General features: G+C 40.1%; 1 protein-coding gene across 1 annotated transcript; it reads left to right on the forward strand.

Moving 5' to 3' along the window:
* Nucleotides 1-1,032: 1,032 nt before the first annotated feature.
* On the forward strand, nt 1,033-8,443 carry LOC119900176 (neoverrucotoxin subunit beta-like). Its single transcript, XM_038714936.1, has 3 exons — nt 1,033-1,865; nt 6,313-6,359; nt 6,525-8,443. The coding sequence occupies exons 2-3, from the start codon at nt 6,314-6,316 to the stop codon at nt 7,046-7,048; spliced, it is 570 nt and encodes a 189-aa protein (XP_038570864.1). The 5' UTR covers nt 1,033-1,865; nt 6,313; the 3' UTR covers nt 7,049-8,443.
* The last annotated feature ends 5,618 nt before the right edge of the window (nt 8,444-14,061 follow it).

Genomic DNA, 14,061 nt, shown 5'->3' on the forward strand with positions numbered 1-14,061 from the left:
ACACACAGACTGATAATTTCAAACGTTTATTTAATTTAATTGTGATGATTAACTGACAACTAATGAAAATCCCAAATTCAGGATCTCTGAAAATTAGAATATTACTTAAGACCAATACAATACAAAAAAAGGATTTTTAGAAATGTTGGCCAACTGAAAAGTATAAAAAACATAACAGTATGAGCATGTACAGCACTCAGTACTTAGTTGGGGCTCCTTTTGCCTGAATTACTGCAGCAATGCGGCGTGGCATGGAGTCCATCAGTCTGCGGCACTGCTCAGGTGTTATGAGAGCCCAGGTTGCTCTGATAGTGGCCTTCAGCTCTTCTGCATTGTTGGGTCTGGCGTATCGCATCTTCCTCTTCACAATACCCCATAGATTTTCTATAGGATTAAGGTCAGGCCAGTTTGCTGGCCAATTAAAACAGGGATACCATAGTCCTTAAACCAGGTACTGGTAGCTTTGGCACTGTGTGCAGGTGGCAAGTCCTGTTGGAAAATTAAATCTGCATCTCCATAAAGTTGGTCAGCAGCAGGAAGCATGAAGTGCTCTAAAACTTCCTGGTAGACGGCTGCGTTGACCTTGGACCTCAGAAAACACAGTGGACCAACACCAGCAGATGACATGGCACCCCAAACCATCACTGACTGTGGAAACTTTACACTGGACTTCAAGCAACGTGGATCCTGTGCCTCTCCTCTCTTCCTCCAGACTCTGGGACCTTGATTTCCAAAGGAAATGCAACATTTACTTTCATCAGAGAACAAAACTTTGGACCACTCAGCAGCAGTCTAGTCCTTTTGTCTTTAGCCCAGGCGAGACGCTTCTGACGCTGTATCTTGTTCAAGAGTGGCTTGACACAAGGAATGCGACAGCTGAAACCCATGTCTTGCATACGTCTGTGTGTGGTGGTTCTTGAAGCACTGACTCCAGCTGCAGTCCACTCTTTGTGATCTCCCCCACATTTTTGAATGGGTTTTGTTTCACAATCCTCTCCAGGGTGCGGTTATCACTATTGCTTGTACACTTTTCTCTACCACATCTTTTCCTTCCCTTCGCCTCTCTATTAATGTGCTTGGACACAGAGCTCTGTGAACAGCCAGCCTCTTTAGCAATGACCTTTTGTGTCTTGCCCTCCTTGTGCAAGGTGTCAGTAGTTGCCTTTTGGACAGTTGTCAAGTCAGCCGTCTTCCCCATGATTGTATTGCCTAAAGAACTAGACTGAGAGACCATTTAAAGGCCTTTACAGGTGTTTTGAGTTAATTAGCTGATTAGAGTGTGGAACCAGGTGTCTTCAATATTTAACCTTTTCACAATATTCAAATTTTCTGAGATACTGATTTTGGGGTTTTCATTAGTTATAATCATCAGAATTAAGAGGAAAGAACACTTGAAATATATCAGTCTGTGTGGAATGAATGTATACATTATACAAGTTTAACTTTTTGAATGGAATAACTGAAATAAATCAAACTTTTTGATGATATTCTAATTATATGACCAGCACCGGTACTTATATAGTTATCAAGACATTTCAAAAGCTTGAACTTTGTCTTTGTCTCTTTTGTCCCAGATTGAATGTACCCTTCTGATGAAACAACTGGCCCCAGCCTGGCCCCCTCAATAAAATTGGTAAAGAACCGCCACTTGCAGGACCCTCAGATGATCTGCCACGTGTTCTTTTGTGTGTTTACAGGCTGTCAGGCTGTCTGATCACAGAGAAAGGCTGTGCTTCTCTGGCCTCAGCTCTGAGCTCAAACCCCTCCCATCTGAGAGAGCTGGACCTGAGCTACAATGATCCAGGAGACTCGGGTGTGAGTCAGCTGCTGGCTGCTGGACTGGATGATACACACTGGAGTCTACGGTATGAAGTGGCCTACTGCATCCACAGTCAGTCAGTCTGATAGAGCAGGGGTCTTATAGAACTGTATGTAGGAAAGGACTCCTAAAGGTTGTGTACGGACAAAACACAGGAAGTGCGTGTGCACAAAAATATTTTAGTTTTTAAATATTAAAATGTTACTTGATTGATGATGTTGACGAAACGCAAAAGGTGAAACTCGTGGAAGTGCAACGCCCGGACCATCTGTGGCGTGCACATAACCGAGAAACCAGTGTTCCCTTGTATTCAGCACACCACCTCTGCGGTATGAATAACCACCCTACTAAAATGTCACACAATCATTAATGTCAGTGCACAAGTAATGATTTTAACTCACACATTGCGAGCATGGTAAAACTCAACGCTTGGCGATCTCTCTGTGTATCCTGAGAGTGTTGCTGAGCAAATGAGAGAGAGAGCAAGCGGCAGGACATGACGGTGAAAGTTAGCAAAGAAATATTAGCATTTAGTTCCAGTCTGGCAATAAACGCGCAGTGTAGGTCACAGTGTGTCCCTTAATAAGTCTGTAGTTTGTAAGTGAAGGCACTAGCTAACATCCCCCCTGTAAAGTTACAACACGTTTTTTGGCTGTTATGTAAAGTCACCTAAATCAGTAACGAAGTAATATTAATTAGCTCAGCTGTATGTCATTACTAACTTACCTCCTTGTCTAGGGTTGAGAACATCAATTACAAGCTTTGACTAAACTGGTGTACAGCTTTGTCCTGTATACATACTGTACATCCTGAATCAAATTTATATTTTAGTTTTAGTATTTTAGAGTCTGAAAACTGTTAAAGAAAAGAAGGACCATGGCGCTTAGATTAATGAAGTAAATTAGGATGCAAACTGGTCCTTTTAAGCTTGTTAGGAGATGTTTCTTTTGGATTTTAATGTGCAAATTCAATGCTAATTATCCAGAGATTATGCATCAAGATGCATCAATAATCATTTTTTATAATAATAATATCGCATCACAGCCCTCTGAATTGTAATTGAATCATGAGGTGCCAAGAGATTCCCACCCCTAGTCTATGCCTATAAATGGTCAGGGAAATGCCCCTCATTAATATGTACTGATTGCATAAAGATAAGGAAAGCAAATTCTGACAGAGGCTAAAAAAGTACACCCCTCACATTTTGTAAATATTTGATTATATCTTTTCATGTGACAACACAGAAGAATATACACTATAATGTAAAGTAGTGAGCTTGTATAACTTGTATAACAGTGTAAATTTGCTGTCCCCTCAAAATAAAACATCACACAGCCATTAATGTTTAAACCACTGGCAATAAAAGTGAATAAGCCAATTTCCCTCCCCGGTGTCTTGTGACTTGTTAGTGTTACAAGGTCACAGGTGTGAATGGGTGCGCATCACACCCTTTAGCGTCAAATAACTACGTTTTGTCACTTTTTCCAAAGGCGTTGGTATTGGATGCCCTCAGATGACAATGGACTGCTATGTGATGTGTTATTTTGATGGGACAGCAAATTTAAACTGTTGTACAAGCTGGACACTCACTACTTTACATTGTAGCAAAGTGTCATTTATTCAGTGCTGTCACATGAAAAGATATAATCAAATATTTACAAAAATGTGAGGGGTGTACTCACTTTTGTGAGATACTGTATGTAAGACACACTGGTACATAATTTTAGATTTTTCTCCTTGAAAAAAGAGTCAACCAAATGCATTCCACTTGTGTTTAAACATTTATTTAGGCTACACTCCACTAATATGACCTGTTTTATACAATATAAGCGGTACACTAAAACATTTACTCCATAAATAGGGGAGGTTTATTTAGAAAATGTAATCCAGTGCAATTACTAATTACTTATTTAAAAATATAATCCATAACATAATCAAAGTACCACAAAGTAAAAGTAAAGTAATCTGATTACTTTTAGTTACTTTTGGATTATTTCAATGCCAAATTGGCAAATGAGAAGTATTAATGATGCATTGCCTGCTCAGTGTATTATTAGTGAAACATAGAATAAAAAAATCTCCTATTCCCAAAATCCATATTTAAATGTTTTTATATATGTTTTGCACTATATCACCACTATGGCAGTATCTCACCCATCAATGACAAAAAACATTGTTCTGTAGGTAGCTCTTGATGACATTTGGAAAACCATTTTAAGTTGTTGATGACTCATTCTGACTTTGTTGCATTCATTTAGCGTCCAATGAAAAGATTTCTCTATGAGCTGTTGAAGCATAGTGTTTTTTCACTTTTTTCAACTTTTTTCACTTTCACTCTCTCTTTTCACCCTATGTGTTCGCTCCGCTCTTGAGCTACAGAGTGATGCATCTTACTTGTACAAAATCTTTGTTGGGAGTTGCACATAAGTTACCCTCAAGTCCACAAGCACACAACATCATTGTTCCACATCTTACCATCAGGACTAAACGTTGAACTGTTGCCGGTGTTCTGACGATCTATGCTGCCTTGCCGAAAAATGCTACCATAGGGCAAATCGATAGACTGGACTCTACTCGGCCCTGCTCCGTTTTCCATTGCTGATAGTACCCAGAGACTTAGATTGTCGTCATAGCAATGCCACACACAATTGCCGCGACGTAACGTTCAATGCGACACACACCAGCTCTTAAAATATATCTACGCTTAAAACGTTTCAATAATGCAGCGGCCTGTGACGGCGGGAGCAGAGGGCTCTGTGAGCGGGCGGCTGGCCGGCCTCACACGCTTCTCTCGTGGGTGGGCACAGGCTTCCCCTGCAGCCACTTGAAGAGCTCCTCAACTCCGACAATATTCAAACATTTTTGTTCTGCCATCACTTCTTGTAAAACTGTCAATATTCGAAATCTACACAGCTGATTTCTCACTTCCAAAACTTCTCAAAATTGGATTTACTGATGAAATTCCATTTGAAAACTGGATAACTTTCTGTTGAGATTATTATTATTATTATTTATTATTATTATTATTATTAATAGTGAGTATTCTCTCTGACCAGTCAACATTCTGTCATGTTTTCACGTTACATTTTAGTATCGCCTCAGCTCGCTTGGAACCTTGCTAGCGGTGAGGTGATATGAAAAAAAGTACCTGGAAGCAGGTACAACATTTCTACAATGGAAAACCAAACAAAGGCGAGTTGAGCCAAAGGGCCTCTAATCAGACTAGCCTGGTTTGAGGGCGTGCCTGACCACGCTAGCCGCTTGGCAAGCTTTATGACGCGTTTTCATTGTGACGTCACAAGTAAAGGAAGTGAAGGGCTGGACTACAAACCAGCTGTTTTCAGAGCAGAGCTTTCTGTGGGAGATGGGAACTCCCTTTGGGCTGGACTTTGGTAAGTATCCTCATTATTTAACGCTGTTACATGCAATCCGTTGCTCCCCTACCCCGGTTATATTTTTCCATACCATTTTTACAAGCAACACATTACATCCACAAACTAGCACACAGCATATGGCTCAAATACCATAAGGAAACGAACATCTGATAACAATATATGTACTCATATTCGCATGACTGAGGTATCAAAACCAGTATCAGTTATAATGGACTTTGTCCTCATGTTCACCTTATTTATGAGAATAAATTGCACTGCATGCAAGTATTAATTAATATGATTCCTGAACAACCTGTACAACATTTTTGAGATGTTCTTTTACATAAACAGAAATCTCTGTTTATTATCCTAAATAATGGTTCTTTTTGTGTGCACTGCAAATTAACTTAGAAGGGTTTTTTTGTGCACCTCCAGAGAATAAAAAAATATATTGTTTCATTGGCCTAGAATGCTTATTTTATACAAGAGAAGCCTATCCATTTCAAACCGTTTAATCCTTCTGCTATGAGTCGCTGTTTCTCATTGCTCTTTATGGTAAACTTAAATCTCCAAGCATTTTTCCATAAACTCATTATTTCTGCTTTAAATGTCAATGTGATCAAACAGGACGTGTGCAGTACAGTAGAAACAGAAGTGATCCTGACAGAAATTTTACTGCTGTAATATACATTAGAGAAATAAATTCAGCAACAAACCATAGTAACATGAACTTGCACAAAGAATTCCAACGGATGAAATGGTACTGTTTCTATCAGAAAAAGGTTTTCTGAAACTTGTGATGTTATGGGGGGGAACCAGTCTTGGAGTCTCTGTCACTTGGTTATCTGGCAGGTTTGTAGTGGGACTCATAATGGTGAATGGATGATCCAAAAAAAGGTTTGTATGTGTTATCAGATGTTGTCCTCCTCTTTCAAACACACCAATATTCTGTCGGTTGTTCTCAGTATATGAGGAGAGTGAACAGATGAATAGGTTTGGAGGAGAGCAAGGAGGAGGAGGCCAGATGCACGTATTGTGTACATGTGTATAAGAGGAATGTAATATTCATGTTTCATGGTTAAAGAGGATGTTCTGGACTGATCCCCCTCTTCCTTTCAGGATGGAGCCTGGTGGAGTCCAATGGTTGACACCAGGTCTGAGGAAGTGTAAGTGTGTTTTTCATTTGATTCTTGAACAAAGCAGCACACATTCAACCATCTTCAGACTATGACATCACTATTTCAAAGCTCTAATGTCATCATCAATGTGTCAATCACTGAACAGATGATAGATCAATAACTACTGCTGTGTTGTCTCGTTCTCTCCATCAGATTCCTGTGAACTCACATTTGACACAGACACAGTAAACCGAAAGATCCAACTGTCTGACAACAACAGGACGGTGACACGTGTGGACGAGGTTCAGCCATTTCCTGATCATCCAGACAGATTTGACTACTGGCCTCAGCTGCTGTGTAGAGATGGCCTCACTGGTCGCTGTTCCTGGGAGGTTGAGTGGAGTGGAGGAGTTGATATATCAGTGAGTTACGGAGGAATCAGGAGGAGAGGAAACACTAAAGACTGCAGGTTTGGATGGAACAGTCAGTCCTGGACACTTTTCTGCTCTGATGATGGTTACTCTGTCTGTCACAATAAGATAGGAAGATCCATCTCCTCCTCTGTCTCTAACAGAGTAGCAGTGTATGTGGACTGTCCTGCTGGCACTCTGTCCTTTTATAGCGTCTCCTCTGACACACTGATCCACCTCCACACCTTCAACACCACATTCGCTGAACCTCTTTATCCTGGCTTTGGGTTCTGTTATGGTGCCTCAGTGTCCTTGTGTTCGCTGTAGGAGGGACAGTCTCCTCCTGTTAGAAAAATATTCTCATTGCTGAACAGATCACAGTTGAATCTTTACAGGATCACAGTTACAGAAATCTTTCAAGTTATTGTAATAAATTAATCACTGAACTTAGTACAAAGTTATTCAAAGTAATTGCAAGTGGTATTATGTCTTCTTGACCACAAGGCAGAGCTAGTGCCTTCACTAAAACTAGACGCTTGCCACTTCCACTCCGTCACAGCGTGAACTCTTGTCGGAGTCACCCTCACAGCCAAATTGAGCTCACCAAACCCGCGTAGGCTATAAATACTGCGGCCAACTTTTGGATGAACTACCCTCTTCCCAGCGTAAATAGGATCTGACATTAAAGTAAACACTGGGGATCATCTGAGCTGCCAGAAGAATATCACAAGAACTCATTTCTCATCTCACTAAATGTAGGGCTGCAACTAATGACTATATTCGTAGTCGACTAATCTGTTAATTATTTATTCGATTAGTCGACTAGTCACGATTATTTTTGTCACCCCCTAACTCTAATTAAACCATTTAACAAATTAAATATCTTTCAAGTGAATTACTGTTCTCCAACACAGCCTAACTGGCTAACGTTCCCATTAACCACAACGCCAGGGGTAAACCATCCTATAATTCACTGGTTTACACTAACTTTAAAAGATTTTTGCTTTGGAACTATATAAAATAAAAGTAAATCAAAATCAAGGACTATAACCACAACTTTACACTAACAATGTAATGTCTATTTAGAATAATAAAGCAACAGCCCCCAGGCAATAACTCAGTAGAGAATGTTCTGTAGGCTACATCACGAGCCAGATGTTCTAATAACTTTTCTAAAGCTGGGTCTATGACATTGCGAGCATTGTGTTGGACAGATTTGTGCAGTGGTGTTTATGAGAGAGAGAGAGAAACACGTCGACTCATTTTTATATTTAAATTCCATGTCTGTAGTTTCCAACCTCGTAGAAATGTGAGTATTAGCAGAAAAAAAGGACAAACGTGTTTTAGCAGTACAGGTTTTCAAAATGAATTTAACAAATACTATTTATAACCAAGCAAATGGTGATCTATAAATGTTTATTGACATTGGACCTCTTCTGTATGTTAGGTAGAGAGCTTCATCATCCCATGACTATACACACATAATAAAACTTCTATACATGAATTACGTTTGCACTGTATGACTGACAATGTACTCATCCCAATTAGTAAAGCTGCACTGGACTACGATGACTATGATGTTATATGTGTGTTTTATTTATTTATTTATTTATTATGTATGCTTATTATGGTAAATGTTTCTCTATTTTATAACTGTACTAGTCTACAGGCCTCTGCAAAGAAAGTGTTTTAAAATTGAAATAAATATGTGCGTTCTCCGACTGTTGTCTGCCTACCTGGTCACAACAGGGCCCTGTTTCAGAAATATTTTGAAAACTCTAAATTTGTTAAGCTTGAGATGAGGGAAACTAGGGGTAAACTGTTTCAGAGACTGATATCAGATAAAATCTTGAACAGTAACTACGTTAACTTACGTGTGGTGGCAGAAAATTGATTTTAACTATGCACATACAGTATATTGAACACCACACTATATACAGTATGTCATTGTTGTAAATATTTGATTATATCTTTTCATGTTTATAACACGAAGAAATGACACTTTGCTACCATTTGCTGTCCCCTGAAAATAACACATCACACAGCTATTAGTGTCTAAACCGCTGGCAACAAAAGTGAGTACACCCCTAAGTGAAAATGTCCAAATTGGAGACACAGATAAACTAATTTGGTTCAGGTGGGTGTCGACCGTGTGTGGCGGCAACCAGGGGAGGAGAACAAAGACAAGAGGGTCTTGCCTACAGTCAAGCATGGCGGTGGGAGTGTCATGGTCTGGTCTGACACCATCTGAACCAAATAAGTTTATCTTGGTCTCATCAGACAGGACATGGTTCCAGTAATCAATGTCCTTAGTAGTGATGCATCGAAATGAAAATTCTTGGTTCTCGTACAGTGTAAATGAAGAGTTCACAGCCTCTCTTCAGCCTGTGTAACGTAATTGTTTGGTACGGTTTAATCAGTCTTTTGACTTATTAGGCCGAAAACCGAAAGTGGTATTTATGCTATTTTCGTCCGATTAATTACGGGGGGCGAACATTCAGTGCATCCTTAGTCCTTAGTCTGCTTGTATTCAGCAAACTGTTTGCATGCTCTCTTGTGCATCATCTTTAGAAGAGGCTTCCTTCTGGGACGACAGCCGTGCAGACCAATTTGATGCAGTGTGCAGCGTATGGTCTGAGCGCTGACAGGCTGACCCCCCCACCCCTTTGACCTCTGCAGCAATGCAATTCACAACCCTCACAACTAGATGTCACTAAAACTTACACAGTGAACCTTTAAGTAATTAGGGCCCGAGCACGACCGTGCGAGGTCCCTATTGAATTTGCTCGGATTATTTTTTTTTTTTTTTTTTTTTTTTTTTTTTTTTTTTTCTGCAAAGTAGGCCCAAATGACATGGCCTAAACATACTCGAAAACTCACCAAAATTTGCAAACATGTCAGAACCGGTGAAAAATTTTGTATTCTACAAGTTTCGCACATGGGCGTTGCAAAATGACTCGCTAGCGCCACCTAGAAAATTGGAAAAAATTAGCCCCTCGTTCACGTTCAACCTACATCTACGAAATTTTCTGGGGACATGTATCATGTCAAGACGCACAAAAAAAGCCTCAAGAACCCATAGCCTAAAGTCAACAGGAAGTCGGCCATTTTGAATTTTATGGCCATTTTTGGATGATTTACACACTTCGTACTTTAACGAACTCCTCCTAGGGATTTAGTCGGATCGACGTCAAATTTCTGCTGTGCCTTCTAAAGGCATTGACGATGAAAAGTTGTGCTATTTGCGAGTTTTCGTCAATGGGCGTGTCCGTGGCGTCGATGATTCGCTATGAAACAGGAAGTTGTTGTAACTTCAGTGTACATGCTCACATCTGGACCAAACTGTACATCTAGGATGAGAGTCCCGCCCTGAACACATGTACATGCCGACATTCACCCACAGTCATAGCGCCACCTGCTGGCAATAGAAAGTGACCTTTAACGAAGCAGCCCCCGCCGCACGTTTCACCTACGTGCACGAATTTTCTGTGGTACGTGTATCTTGTCCAGACGCACAAAAAAGTCTCTTGGAGCCATAGCCTAAACCCAACACGAAGTCGGCCATTTTGAATTTTACGTCAAATTTTGGATGATTTACACACTTCGTACTTTAACGAACTCCTCCTAGGGATTTAGTCCGACCGACCTCAAATGTTTGCTGTGCCTTCTAAAGGCATTGAAGATGAAAAGTTGTGCTATTTGCAAGTTTTCGTCAATGGGCGTGTCCGTGGCGTGGCGTCAAAGATCAACTCTTCGCCATGACACGGAAGTTGTCGTAACTTCAGTGTACATGCTCACATCTGGACCAAACTGTACATCTAGGATGAGAGTCCCGCCCTGAACACATGTACATGCTGACATTCACCCACAGTCATAGCGCCACCTGCTGGCAACAGGAAGTGACTTTTAACGAAGCAGCCCCCGCCGCACGTTTCACCTACGTGCACGAATTTTCTGTGGTACGTGTATCTTGTCCAGACGCACAAAAAAGTCTCTTGGAGCCATAGCCTAAACCCAACAGGAAGTCGGCCATTTTGAATTTTACGTCAAATTTTGGATGATTTACACACTTCGTACTTTAACGAACTCCTCCTAGGGATTTAGTCCGACCGACCTCAAATTTCAGCTGTGCCTTCTAAAGGCATTGAAGATGAAAAGTTGTGCTATTTGCAAGTTTTCGTCAATGGGCGTGTCCGTGGCGTGGCGTCAAAGATCAACTCTTCGCCATGACACGGAAGTTGTCGTAACTTCAGTGTACATGCTCACATCTGGACCAAACTGTACATCTAGGATGAGAGTCCCGCCCTGAACACATGTAATGCTGACATTCACCCACAGTCATAGCGCCACCTGCTGGCAACAGGAAGTGACTTTTAACGAAGCAGCCCCCGCCGCACGTTTCACCTACGTGCACGAATTTTCTGTGGTACGTGTATCTTGTCCAGACGCACAAAAAAGTCTCTTGGAGCCATAGCCTAAACCCAACAGGAAGTCGGCCATTTTGAATTTTACGTCAAATTTTGGATGATTTACACACTTCGTACTTTAACGAACTCCTCCTAGGGATTTAGTCCGACCGACCTCAAATTTCTGCTGTGCCTTCTAATGGCATTGAAGATGAAAAGTTGTGCTATTTGCGAGTTTTCGTCAATGGGTGTGTCCGTGGCGTGGCGTCAGAGATCAAGTCTTCGCCATGACACATGAAGTTGTTGTAACTTCAGTGTACATGCTCACATCTGAACCAAACTTTACGTGCTTGATAACTCTCCCACCCCACTATGGAGGACCGATCCTGACACAGTCAGAAATAAATACAGAAATAAATAAATGCTCAATAAACAAATAAGCTTCCAATTAAATACACAAAAAAATAAAGTAAATAAATAAATGTTGGCAGTAATTAAATTATACAAGGAGACATAAATGTATATATTTTAATTAGTTCCTTTACTTATTCACCTTTGTTATAATTACCTTATTTATTTATTCTCTGTTATAATCTTCAACTTTATTATTACTAATTTTTTAATGTATTTATTTATGTGTGTTTTAATATTTTTGTCTGTTTTATTCTTCCTTTGTATTTTTCTACCTTATTTATTTTCACCCATGGTATTTATTTCTGCCTGTCCTTTTTAAATTTCTGTCTCATTATGCAAATGAGGAGGGGCTGTGTCTCAAGGGGTCATCTTCTCTGCTATTGGTGGACCAGTCAGACAGGAGAGCTCCTACTCTACCTGCAGACATCAACGATCTTGCCCCTCACACAGTCAGATGGCTTCCTTCAGTGCGCTGAGGTGTTTAACAACTCTGAAGACACTACCAGCAATTTCTTCCTTCTCTTTTCACGTAGACGCTCCGACAGACAGTGCTTTCAGTTTGCTGCATGCATGGACACAGAACTGCGGTAAAGGGAGAAGCACACGGTCAGCTGGCTGCAGCTAAATCTGGAGTGCACTCGTATTCAATTCTGTATGGTAAATTCAGTTTTAATGGAGCAGAGCGAGCTGACAGGCAGAGTTAGAGACTTTTTCTGTCCGTTTCTCTCTTTACAAAGACGCATGTTGCAGTCAGAGTCTTCTCTGACATACAACACAATTTATCAAATTACACATCGGATATACAGTATGAAAATAAGATTGATTGGATTATACTCACAGGAAGTATAAAACCTGTTACATGCGTCTATTAAAAGTAAAGTAACACAAAAATGTCAGGGAAATTACTTTACTTAGATTTCAGGACTGCAGTTGTACATTTGAAATACCTTCCTACCTTTCTGATAGGAAGCCTTCTTGAGGTGGTATAAAACATTTCTTCATATATTCTGATTTGAGTTGTGGACAACTATGACCACATGAATTAAAAAAATTAAACATTTCACTGCCCAAGTCAGCTATAACACAAGTCTTGTTCATCAGACTACATGCTGTACAGTATTTGTGGACAGATTTTGTCCCAGGATTTATTATGCATTTCTTCTTCTTCGTTGCATGGTTTAGAATAATAAGGTGAGAAATGGGTCTGTTCTGAGTTCATCCTGCACTGCAGCAGCTAATAAAGTCCATTTAATCCCAAAAACGCTTTTCTTTTAGGCAGGCTGGAGCAGAAAACAACTCACCTTTCTCAAGTTGTACAGTAATGTCACATGTGTATGAAGGTGGATCAAAAGAGCTAATCTTAAATGTCAAAGTAGAGAGGAGCCTAGTAGGCCTATTTATTTTCATTCATTATACAATATGAATAAGCTATGCAGACAGTTGTAAAGAAAGAACATCTTTTTCTTCTGTTCTCTACTTGTTATAGTTACACAGTATTAGGGGTGTGGGCTGTATTAAAAGTATGCACTGTTCTCCCATGCTCTAACACACAGTACGATGAAATGTGTGTTGTTCTCACATTCTTCCTCTGTATGTACACATAAACAACAAGGCAGGGAAATATAAAAGGAATTTATTTTATTGTTTGTGTACATTATTGTTCAGTGTACATGCTCACATCTGAAACAAACTTTACGTGCTTGATAACTCTCCCACCCCGCAGACATCTACACGCCAATACCGATTTATATTCATAGCGGCAAGTGCTATGTAGCTCCACATAGGGGACACAGGAAGTGACATATAGCACATTCATGCGGCGTCGGAACCGCGTAGGAAATTCACAGCCGCACCGGCAGAACTCCAGAATGTGCAACTCGGCCAGCTCACACGCGGACGCGCTTACAAGTGCGAGGGCCCGCCCAACGCTGCTTGCAGCTTTAATTCCTTCTTACGTTTTATCAGTGTTTGTATCAGTCATGTTGTAATGAACGCATGTCATGTTCTGTAAAAGCCTGTTGGGAGTTGTTCAACGAAGTGGGAAAATGTGTATTAAAACAAAATAAAAATGAATATTATTCCTACATTTTTTGTTCTGAAATTAAAGTTGGACGTTGAGTGAGTCTCTGTGGCTTTTATTTTGAAACTCCAGACCGGATCTCCTTGTGTTGTTTTTATATCGTCCACTGAAATGTATGAAACCTTCAACAGGAAATAAACAATCCTAACCAGCAGTAAGTAAAACAGAAAATTCTAATTCAGTCAGAATTGTGAAACTCAAAAGTCAACTCCGTCAAAATATCTACTTATTGAGTAAAATTACGATAGAAATTCAACTTATGAGAAGAATAAGTCGAAGTTTTCACATGTAGATTCTATTGTAGGGGATAGTCAGTCAAAACTGTGTGATATTAAGTTAAAAATAAAAGATTTAAAGTTTGTGATTGGATTAGGATTAACTCTAGAAGGCAAAAGCAACAAGCTGCACTTTATAACTTTATCATGGACGAAGAGAGTGAA

This window comes from Micropterus salmoides, unplaced genomic scaffold (assembly GCF_014851395.1).
Source record: "Micropterus salmoides isolate LMB-PRFRI ecotype aquatic unplaced genomic scaffold, ASM1485139v1 Ms_hic_scaffold_1295, whole genome shotgun sequence".
NCBI classification, from domain to species: domain Eukaryota; kingdom Metazoa; phylum Chordata; class Actinopteri; order Centrarchiformes; family Centrarchidae; genus Micropterus; species Micropterus salmoides.

Excerpts from the sequence above, each read along its gene's own strand:
- LOC119900176 (XM_038714936.1), top strand. The coding sequence starts at position 6,314 with ATGGAGCCTGGTGGAGTCCAATGGTTGACACCAGGTCTGAGGAAGT. Across the intron at positions 6,360-6,524 it reads GACACCAGGTCTGAGGAAGT|ATTCCTGTGAACTCACATTT; the intron begins GTAAGTGTGTTT and ends TCTCTCCATCAG.